The 10554-nt window shown below is 39.3% G+C and overlaps 3 protein-coding genes across 3 annotated transcripts; 2 read left to right on the forward strand and 1 right to left on the reverse strand.

Moving 5' to 3' along the window:
- Positions 1–164: 164 nt before the first annotated feature.
- LOC139303650 (uncharacterized) lies at positions 165–1286 on the forward strand. Its single transcript, XM_070927489.1, has 5 exons — positions 165–278; positions 448–544; positions 844–897; positions 1052–1120; positions 1252–1286. Exons 1-5 carry the CDS (start codon positions 165–167, stop codon positions 1284–1286), a joined length of 369 nt encoding a protein of 122 aa, XP_070783590.1.
- On the reverse strand, positions 955–7428 carry kat7b (K(lysine) acetyltransferase 7b). Its single transcript, XM_070926895.1, has 15 exons — positions 7406–7428; positions 7252–7309; positions 6088–6238; positions 5741–5989; positions 5568–5650; positions 5130–5213; positions 4853–4951; positions 4591–4701; positions 4101–4292; positions 3749–3838; positions 3466–3606; positions 3250–3343; positions 2534–2680; positions 2321–2427; positions 955–1963 (listed from the first exon to the last, which is right to left on the reverse strand). The coding sequence occupies exons 1-15, from the start codon at positions 7426–7428 to the stop codon at positions 1862–1864; spliced, it is 1731 nt and encodes a 576-aa protein (XP_070782996.1). The 3' UTR covers positions 955–1861.
- A 685-nt stretch (positions 7429–8113) lies between these two features.
- ptges3l (prostaglandin E synthase 3 like) lies at positions 8114–10056 on the forward strand. Its single transcript, XM_070927010.1, has 7 exons — positions 8114–8237; positions 8386–8499; positions 8722–8788; positions 8918–9016; positions 9204–9293; positions 9449–9511; positions 9885–10056. Exons 1-7 carry the CDS (start codon positions 8203–8205, stop codon positions 9891–9893), a joined length of 477 nt encoding a protein of 158 aa, XP_070783111.1. The 5' UTR covers positions 8114–8202; the 3' UTR covers positions 9894–10056.
- The last annotated feature ends 498 nt before the right edge of the window (positions 10057–10554 follow it).

Genomic DNA, 10554 nt, shown 5'->3' on the forward strand with positions numbered 1-10554 from the left:
TAGAGGTATAAATGCACCCTGGGTACAATTGGGGCAGACAAACTAACACTGAATCACATCTGCACAGTATCTTCTTCTGATGTATTTTGAGCTTTATTCAGCTAAAAAAATAAATACGTCTTTGATTGAAAAGATATAGAACTAAATCTCCCTGTGACCAAGAAATGGATAACTGGAAGATCCAGCTCGCTGTTGTGACTTTTTGTGCTTTGGTGCAAACCTATCAGGCACTGTCTTCTGCTGTGGAGGAAGAGAGAGGGTTATCTAAAGACTGGCAGGTGAGCATCAGTAATTTAATGTTCTTATCAGAAATGAGAGAGAATACAACTTTGGCTAAATATGACATTTGTTTTTATTGCAGAAATGTTCTCAAAGTTCTGCTTGAGTGATAATAAATATTTATAGAACCAAAAAATGTTTAAATGGGTTTATGGGTTTTTCTGTCAGGATGAGTCCCTGGAGGCAGGTCTGACCCACCCGCTGGCCAGTCTGATGAAGAGGACTAAAGCCCTTCGCTTCTATGGACTCATGGGGAAACGCTCAGGTGGCCTCTAACCTCATCTCTGCATTGAAAAAAACACAACATGCAACAATTGTTTTCTTTGTTTTTAAATGTATTCTTTTTCTAGGCTTCATTATACTGTATATGTCTGTGGTAAATAATATGTTAAGGCTGGTACATTGACTATAAATACACTTTTTTTTCCCCCCTCACAGGTACAATCAAACCTTTTAAAGTAAATAGACGTAAGTAGCTCGATGTTGCTTTCAAACTGTAGTACTGTATATTGTAATTAGCAGTTTTCAATCTAAATAATTAGATCATCTTTCTCATATTTGTAGGAAATAAAGGTGAAGTGTTTGTGGGCCTGATGGGAAGAAGCGTCTCCAGTGGTGGTAAGCACAAATACCAAGAAACAAAATCTAACTCATTTCAAAATATCAAAGCAGCTTTATTGATATTAAAAAATATCAAATTGCTAATACACATTTAACAACTATGATTAAAAGTACAAAGCAAAGACATTAAAAGGTTTTATGTTCGTTACAGAAGCTTTAACCAGAATAATTCCATCTGCAACCACTGCGATCGATGTTTCGGAGAAACCACACGAGCAAGGTACGATTGTATCAGTATAAAAACCTGAGGTTGTTTTATTTCTATGTGCATTCTTACAGTGGTATTGTCGTCACTTTTTATATTCTCAGCAAATCAAAAATATCTGAATTCATTATTCCACTATTTGGCAGGTTCATCAGAGGAATGGATCCGAATCCTGTATTGATGGAGCTAGGAAAAAGAAGTACATATTACTATGATCTATACAATTTTACACCAACCAAAGAAGACGTTACCATACATCATACTCCTCAAAATACACTCGGCTTACTGGTTCAATTCATGCTAACAATTATTGTATTACTCTCAAACAAAAACAGCTACCATCTTCAAAATGCACATTTCTTGAATGAAATAAAAATAACAGCCTGCCAAATGTAGAGATGTAATTTTTTTGCAAAGCAAAACATTCATGTTATCCACCACAATGGACCATTTATCATTGAACATTCAAAGCTTAGTAGAAGTAGGCAGTTTTAAAAACAAAGAGGACGAACAGATTCTCTATTGTTAATTGTCTGACAATGTTTAAGTCAAGAATCATCGGACTTGGAACGTATGGTGCTTAAAATATAAATGAAAGTAAAATATAAAAGTAAAAAAAGTTCTGTGACACAGCGCAGGGTAAAAACATGATGGAAAGAAAGAACACTGGTCTTTATTGACAGTTCGTAGGTCTAGGCTACTTGTGGCTGGTGAGGCTGGAGGTGAGTTCATTCAGTAGCCTGAGGATCTTAGTGCTTATGTCCCTTTGGGAGGGGTCCATTTTAGTGAGCTCGGGTCGATGGTTTTGTTGCTATTGCCTCGCTTGATCTCCTTCGCTTTCCACTCATCAATCAGGTCCTGGGAAAAAGAGAAGGTAACAAACTGGGCTGTCAAATACAGTTACATTTAACTGAATCATTTTTTAAACAGGAAAAAAATGCATTAGGACTGGGGTATATGAAAAATGTGATAATTATCACAGCAGTATCTTGAAATAAAAGGTCCAATATGCACTGAAATATACAAAACATGAGAAAAGGTTACTATATAAACATACATCCTAGTTAAATGATTTGTTTGACCAGAAGAAAATGTTCAAGTATTCAAGATTTAACGTTTCATTTAGATATGGGAATTCTGCAACATCATTTCTTAATATGAAAATGATGTTGCAATAAAACTATGAGTACACAGGCCAGTGGACCGGCAACTTACCTGTCGCTTCAACACCAAGTGCTTTCCCTTCCAATACTTCAGCATCTGGAGAGACTGCAGGGTGCTCACAATGTCCACCGGATTCACAGCAGTTTCCTGACTGATCTCTGCGCATCAAGCAAATATTACAACAGTAAATACGTTTTGTAAATGCATGTGTGTACTTTTCATGTGTTAATAAACTTTCCCACAACGCGTGGGCAGCCCACTCACCTTTGATGGAGATCTCCTTGCCCTGGAAATTACACATGTATCTGAGTAACACTTCCTTCCAGTAGCTACGGTAACTGATGAGGCCCAGGTCTGACAGAGGCCTCTCCGGTGAGCCCACCTTCTCCTCCACTTTGGACAGCAGGTAGCCTGAACAAAGCACAGAGGACCGTCAGCAGGAGCAGTTCAAAAGAACACTCTATACTGTGCAAACACACCATAATATTTAAATATGTGCTTCAAATTAAAACAGACAATTTAATCAAGAATAAATCTGAGATGGCAAATCTGGCAGTGGCTGCATAATGTGCTTTACCTACTGCTAGCTAATACAAGTGGATGTACAGAAGGTAATCATGAAGTCACAAACAACTGTACAGTCTCATACTATCTAATGCAAAAGTTCTGGATAAATATTACTTAATTGAAGCTTATATTAGAAATATACTGCAGTTCAGTTCTTACATGACTTACATGACAATACGACAGCTTCACTTCAAGGATCATTTAGCTAGTGTTCACTGACCAGAGTGCCACAATCATTTTCAATCACATTAATTAAAGAATAGATGCCGCGATCCTTTGTTTTGAGATTTTTGTTTTTCAGTGGTTACATATTTTAAACATGGAAACAACACATTTTACGCTGAATATTCAGCTTTACTGATTAATCCTACTATTAGGACAGTCGAGAGAAAGATCAGTGAACGTATACATACTGAAGTCAATGAGCATCTTGCCAAAGCCCTGCCTCATGTACTGTGGCATCGTCAGGATACAGGAAACATTGTAGTTGAGGAAAGAATTCTTCTCCTTGAAGTGATTAAAAAATAGAAAAACATTCTAGTATACAAACATATAACTTACACAATATATAATTCTTATATACTGTATATACATACATATATAATAAATCATCTTGTTTTTCCATTTACCTTGGAAAAGTATCCCACTAAATGGCAGCCGGTGTTGTCGGCCTCAGTCATGACGTAGAAGAGAAAAGGCTCCACGTCGTAGTAAAGCGTTTTGTGGTCCAAGAAGAGCTTGGCGAGTAAACACAGGTTCTGGCAGTAGATCTGGGGATAAAATGGCATTTCCTCCCTTTATTATAGTTGCTTAATTGTTTGTCTTAGAAGTACGATGTCACCGCCTGTGATGCTTGCTTTACAGATCTCCCAAAATCGATAAACCAGAAGCAGAAATTTAAAGTTCCCCTACCTTATTCTTTTTGCCGTCAACTTCAAACACTGATATAGCCCCCTTTCTGTACACCTCGTCTCCTGGAGGATGCTTCCACACACACTTGGCCTGAAAAGACACAATAAAAACACACATCAGTGTCATTTCCAAAGAACTCAGTGAGTATGACCACATATGTTATACGTGAAAGCCATAATGCAGAGTTAAAAGGCATGATATGTAGTATGAATAACAGATATTTGCCAAAACTCTAGATGGAAATGTCTGGGGAAGAGAATAAAAAGAAATCTAGTAAAATTCAATTGGAGGACTCAATTTATACACGCAATATTTTTGCTGAGACTTTGAGATTTCAGTCTCTGACTCTCACCATGTGTCGCCTGAGAATGGTCTGGCTCTTCATGTACTTGAGGCAGAATTCGCAGACGTAGAGGCGACCCAGACGTGCGTACTCCTCGGGATAGGGTGAGTGGTACCAGGTGTCCAGCTCGTAGCGGCCAAACAGGATGGTCTTGATCATGTTACTGCCTTCAGTGATCTGACCCTGGATACGCAGCTTCTCCTGCAGGAGGGAAGACAACAAGGAATACATGGTGTTACTGCTGGTCAATGCATCAACCTGTGTGATGAAGTCATCCAGCAAAACGCTAACATACGGAAACTGGGTAACAATTGGCTACTCTGATAAGCGAGTACATGAATGCGGAAATAGGACGATTTCTTCAGGCATTACTTCTACTTAAGTTCAGCTTTCTAAAAAACAAACAAAAAAAACAAACAAACAAACCAAAACACTTATTTTAGTATATAAAATGTTTATGCAAGAGTGACACTGTTGGCGATATGAAACAGGCCATTACCAGATCTTCAGATGCACGGGCCTGGGCTTTCCTGAAGAGCTCCAGGTCATAATCACTGGTGATGTTCTCCAACAGAGGCTCCCTGGTGTTGGCGTGTGTCTGCCGATGCTCCTGTGGAACACACAGAAAGAGGAACAGAGATAAGACAATATACCATCCAATATACAAATATGTGTGCCAGTTGCAATAGTGACACATAGAGTGAGAGTCAAAGTGCACAGCAGCAAGTGAATAACTGCATGCTGGAGTGCCAGTGGCATACCATGTGCTTTTCTTTCTGCTCCTTCTGAAGGCTCGAGTTTCGCCCCTTCCTCATCTCAGCCACCTGCTCTTTGTATCTGCTCTGTTTCGATGTTGGCGTCTGGAAATACATTGACTTTCATGTTAATATCAGACCTGCACAATAACAACTATAACTGTAATTTGACGTATATTGTCTGCACACAGATTGATTGCAGGGTCCTACACAACATTCATATGCTTCCTGTTAGAAAGTAAACCTAATTAATGTGATGCCAGTCATTGCAAGAAGAGACTACCTGGTGACGAGTTGCATGGCGTGAGTTGCTTTCCTCCTGGCCCTTCACCTCCTCCTCCTGTTTCTCACGGCTGATGGCTTTAACCTAAAATGAGGAGTGATGGAAGGATTGTAATGTGCATTTAAAAAAAAAAAAAAACAGCTCAATGCTCCCACCCTTGCTAAAGGTTAAATTAAAAAAAACACAGTTCTACACTGATGTGTCTGACCATGATATTAAATAACCATTAATTAAACTGAATGAATGAAAATATGCAGAAGGACAAACGTGTTGAGGAGAGCACAACAAAGCTAACAAAAATACAACTAACGCTGCCATATAATATCAAGACAATGAGATTAACAGTGTTGGCTAGCCTCACCACAGCCAGTAGACAAGCAACTGAAATATATAATCAGACCACCAACTAAAAGATAAAGAGTTTTTTAAGATACCCACCTTACATTCATCAGCAGAAAGGTTGTGGTAAAGAGGGCAACCTGATACAGCAAAATGACGTTCATGTTTTCCTGTGAGGTGACCTGGGCAAATTGAGAAAATTAGGTCATTTATTTTAATGATATTATCATAGTACAGGATGTCACTCAATACAAAAAGGGTAGGGATTTTACCAAGTGAATTGCATCCCGGCGTAGGACATTTCATGTTGAAGTTGTAAGTCTCGTGACAGCGGCGGCGCTTGGGTCGATGGGAGAGGTCCTTATCCGAGTCTCTGCTGGCTTGGTCTTTGGCCTGGCTCTCATCATGGGAGGCATTGGGGCTAGAGATGTCCAGCTCAGATTCAGAAGAGGGCGCATTTCCTGTGGGCGTTAATGGTGGAGATTCATCATGGTCCGCAGCTCGCTTCAAATCTGGAGTATCTAAAGCAACAGGAGTGAAACCACCACTTTGATTAAACAGCTGAAATGAAGAACACTGCAAAAGCTTTATATGTCATTTACAGGATATGTTGGCCAACCCTGAGAGCTTTGGCTAAGGCGAGTAGAGGCTCTGGTGAGGCGCTGTCTCTTGTGCATGTTCCCATCACTTTCTGAGCTATTGGTCTGTTCTCTTTCAGCGGAGGAATCAGAGTCTTCAGTTCCATCTGAACCACTCCCGGCCATATGTCTCTATCAGGGGAAAAAACGTATGTGAGACAGATTTGTACAAATCGTGGCTGAAGTGCCATGGCAAGTGTCAGTTATGTCAATTAGACCTGACAACCATAAGAGTCTGTCTTACAAAGCACAATCAATGAGGTTAGCTTGCTAATAGCTGTTGATTTTGCATTCATAAAACCAGCATCCCAAAATCCGGGACAACGAGATGCTTGTGTAACAAGAGCTGTTTGCGGGTTTGGCCGCTGCTGACTCTGTGAGAGAAAGGCCACAGACAGCTGATAGCTCACGGTTAGCTGGGTTTGTAGTATGCAAACAGCTGTGACTAACGTTTGCGGCTAATTGTTATATTTTATCAGAGTTAGCATTTGATACTTTTAAAAGAACAACTAGTCAAACAATGTTACATTTGCTAGCCATATTAGTGGCTACACGACAAAGTAGCTAGCCCGGTTAGCACTTCAGCATCCTATTATTATTGTTAGCTTAGCATGTCACATTAGCTAAGCTGCCCCCGTTTTCTCATACGGCTAACAGACCATGGCACCAAACTACATTAACAAATATCGCAGTTTAAGATGTGGTGTTCTTGGTGAGCTTCACTTCCAGTACACATTACCATATAATTCACATAATACCAGCTATTGTGGTCTTATGGTAAATTCGGCAAACATATGACCCACAAAGCACCGTTTCATTCCAATAAAACCCAAGGTAAAATGTTCGATTTGGCTTAGCTCCTCGTTACCGCCCACCGAGGTACAGTTAACTTATTTTAACATTATCTGAAGATGTTGATAAGAGCAAAACATGACAACTGACGTTAATACAGTTGAAACCCAATGGAATAGTAAACGCTGCATGTTGGACTGAACGTATGCACAACTAATTCCATGTTTTCACATGCTAAATTGTCGGATTATTGAATGGAATATGGTGGGACATTCTGCTTATCCGGAGAGTGGAACGCATCGGTGCTAACTTAGCTAACGTTACCCTCTTGTGCGACCTAGGTTTGTTCTTACCTGTCGTCTACGCGGCATTTTCACCTTGATCAGCGGTACTCCCTGCGGGTTTGTGGTCACACAGAGCAAAAGAACCCTAAACTTTAGATAAAAAAGCCGAAAGAAAACTATTTATTGATTTTTTTACAGGCAGAAGTTTATATGTACACAGCGTTGCCTGGGTCTCTCGCGCCACATTCAACGCACAGACAGAGCAGAGAATTGCATTTCCGGTGAGAAATCTATGGCGTGTGAGCCGCCAGACCAGCAGGGGGCGACTCTGTGCCGCATACCATAACCCTGTTGATTGGGTAGTTTAACTGTAACTTCTCCACTAGTAAGTTTACTACATTTTGCAGCACCTTTACAATATATTAACTGCACTCACACAAATTTTTGTCTCCAATGTCACCCTTAATTCCAGACTGATCTAAAAGTTCCTCCACTTCCCTTGATGAAAATATGTAGAATAAAAATGTAGTTCAGCCTCCTCTACAGTGGTGAGTTAGTTTTCTCATCACTTAATGTAGTTTACAAAGACACAAAATCTGAAAAGAACAACACAAATAGTCTGAGTAGAATTTACATTTACATGTTTACTGACTTCCATGGTTCCGAATGCTGTTTCTACATTTTCAGATGTACATGTACTTCTCTGTTTTGTGTCTCCCTGCCCCCACCTTCACCCTCTCAGCCCCCAGTCGGGGGTGGATGAAGTATTGGAGAACCCAGAAGATGCATCTGTTTTCTAGAGAGTTCCACTGACAGACTATAACGGGCAGGGGAAGGATCTGTGGCAGGCAAGTCTCCCAGCAGCTGATACCAACTGCTCTATATATAGCCTTCAGGGCCTGGCCACTGCATTAGAGCACACAGCCTGAACTAGCAAGCCACATGCGTTTTACCCTCTGGTAGTCAAAGGAATAAGAAAGTAGTTTCTGTTTTTTGGGGGGGTTTTGCGCCAGAATTAGAATGAACAAGCCCAAAATTGTCAGACCAGAGGAGAGGTAAGTGTTGTCAGTCTCTCTTTGAGTAACATTACTAATCGTGACCAACACGTGTTTTTTTACCAATCCTTTTGATTATGAAAAATGACTAATACAAATGATCATGTATTTTGCTCATAAGTATAATAGTTTCTCTGTGTCTTAACAGCCAACCAGCACATGCGCTGTGGTTTGACAGAAAGAAATACGTCACCATCAACTTTCAGGTTCAGAGACCTAAAGATGTCCGGGTTGATATCCAGCCAAACAAAATGATTTTATGGTGAGTTTAACATGTGGCATTTTGTTTCTCTGTTAGTGAATTCTCTTTCTTGCCTTCTATCTCTGTCTTAAATGCAACAGGGTTTATTGAAAAACTTTTATTTACCATTATTTTTAGGGAGTGAAATGATAATGTGGCCTGTTGTCTATAATATAAAATGTTGCAAATTGTGTGCTTGCACCAAATTGTTCCCTTGACAGCCCTGTCCTGTCTTTACAACAGCTGCAAAAACAACACAGATGATGTGGTCTACAATGTGCTGCACTTCTACGACAAAGTTCAAATCAATGTAAGCATCCGCTTTTCAGGCATGATGAGACCAATGGAATATAACTAATTTTATATGTTGTATGATGAAATATACTGTCAGTGTGATGTTGAATATAAGTGTGTTTTTATCCTTTTAACACTTTAAAAGGACTCCAGAGAAAGAGTCTATGACCGCACCATCAATGTCTTGCTACGGAAGATGAAGCCTGATTTTGCATGGCCTCGTCTCCAGAAGGATGAAGCCAAGGTAAGTATGTGTGTGTGTGTGTGTGTGTGTATGTATGTGTGTGTGTTGAAATTGATCAGTCACAAGGTTTTCTACATCATCAGTGTATCTAAATGTGTCGCATTGCCCCACATTTAGATCTAGAAATTGTTTGAAATGTTTCAAGTTTTCATGTGAATTTTATGACATTAACAAACTCTTTTTGCAGCCCAGCTGGATTTCTGTCGACTTTGATAACTGGAGGGACTGGGAGCATGAAGAAGACGAGGGAAAGGAAGAGTTTGATAAATATGCGGATGTGAGTACATGCAACGTGTCCAGTAATAAGGTCAACTAAATTCTGATAATGTTCAAGAGTTTAGGAAAGTGTGCATGCACTTTGCAATATTCCAGTGGTTTATCTGAGGGTTTGGATTCAGGTGAGTGTGTATAAACACTGCTTTCTTTTTTCAGATGATCCAAGAAATGTCTAACAAAAACAAAGGAGGAGCACCAGATATGGGTGATCTTAGTGATGTAAGTACAGAGTGTTTGGGAGGTTACTTTTAAAATGTAATATGAATTATTTCCCTTTTCTGTTAAATCACCCATGTTTTACCGTCCTTCAACAACAAAATAAATTGATTATTGGCTATAGAATAATGGGTAACATAGTAATCACGTAAACCAACTGCTTTTACAGCCTTTTGAATGATCATGGCTTCAAACTCCATACCCCTATAATACAGTGTGTATTCATTCTAATTTACAGACATTAAGCTCACCTTCTGATAATATTGCGTGGCATGCTGTGACGTATGACTCTATACACTGGAAAAATAAAAACCTCATTATTTTATTGATCATTTAAAATGTTGATATTGACCATGTCTTCATTCTCCCCCTACAGTCGGACTGAGACTCACCCTCTCTCCTGTGTAGGAGGCTACTATAACTTTATTGCTCAGGACGCTGAGGACAATGCTATGTTTGCTGAAGCTTGTAATGTCTGCAGATGATTTCATGTCTTATTGTCCAAAATACTGTTTTTACATATATTGTGATATGTTGTGATATTTTCTATGGGACTATTTATTGACTTATTATTGCCCACTGTACACTGACACATCATTGTCAATTTGAATAAAAACAAGTTTTATCAAGCACGGTTTGAAAGTCATTATGATTTGTATGTTGTATCTCTAGTTTGTGTGAGCATATGCAACAAGGTTCGATCACATGTTTTACATACTTATATCATATGCATTTTATTATGTGTTAGGTACCCATTCCTATGATCAAGTCTGTGTGTTTTATGTTTTGCCTGCAAAACAAATTTATTTTTAGAGACAAAAAAGTTAAAGTTGAAAGTTGTCTATCCCTGACATTTTCCTTTTGAGTGTTTTTCTATCACGTTTTAAAAGACATGTCATTGAAATAGCAACAAGTCGAAAGGATAAAATGTAGGTTAGGATGTGTGTGTGGGTTTGTGGGAAAGTTTTTTTATTTTAGTTTGGAATTAGGTTATCTATTCTCTGATCTACACACCGGAGCAGAAGGGGCGGCAATGCACCAGCAAG

The sequence above is a fragment of the Enoplosus armatus genome, chromosome 20 (assembly GCF_043641665.1).
Source record: "Enoplosus armatus isolate fEnoArm2 chromosome 20, fEnoArm2.hap1, whole genome shotgun sequence".
In the NCBI taxonomy this organism is placed as follows: domain Eukaryota; kingdom Metazoa; phylum Chordata; class Actinopteri; order Centrarchiformes; family Enoplosidae; genus Enoplosus; species Enoplosus armatus.

What these genes read in the sequence shown, in the direction of transcription:
- LOC139303650 (XM_070927489.1), top strand. Translation starts at nt 165, where the DNA reads ATGGATAACTGGAAGATCCAGCTCGCTGTTGTGACTTTTTGTGCTTTG. An exon ending in AAGAAGCGTCTCCAGTGGTG is followed by an intron (nt 898 to 1,051) that starts GTAAGCACAAAT and finishes TGTTCGTTACAG; the next exon opens with AAGCTTTAACCAGAATAATT. An exon ending in GGAGAAACCACACGAGCAAG is followed by an intron (nt 1,121 to 1,251) that starts GTACGATTGTAT and finishes ACTATTTGGCAG; the next exon opens with GTTCATCAGAGGAATGGATC.
- kat7b (XM_070926895.1), bottom strand. Translation starts at nt 7,428, where the DNA reads ATGTGGCGCGAGAGACCCAGGCA. An exon ending in TGGCGCGAGAGACCCAGGCA is followed by an intron (nt 7,310 to 7,405) that starts ACGCTGTGTACA and finishes TTTGCTCTGTGT; the next exon opens with GACCACAAACCCGCAGGGAG. An exon ending in GCCATGCAACTCGTCACCAG is followed by an intron (nt 4,952 to 5,129) that starts GTAGTCTCTTCT and finishes ATGTATTTCCAG; the next exon opens with ACGCCAACATCGAAACAGAG.
- ptges3l (XM_070927010.1), top strand. Translation starts at nt 8,203, where the DNA reads ATGAACAAGCCCAAAATTGTCAGACCAGAGGAGAG. An exon ending in CCAAACAAAATGATTTTATG is followed by an intron (nt 8,500 to 8,721) that starts GTGAGTTTAACA and finishes TCTTTACAACAG; the next exon opens with CTGCAAAAACAACACAGATG. An exon ending in ACGACAAAGTTCAAATCAAT is followed by an intron (nt 8,789 to 8,917) that starts GTAAGCATCCGC and finishes ACACTTTAAAAG; the next exon opens with GACTCCAGAGAAAGAGTCTA.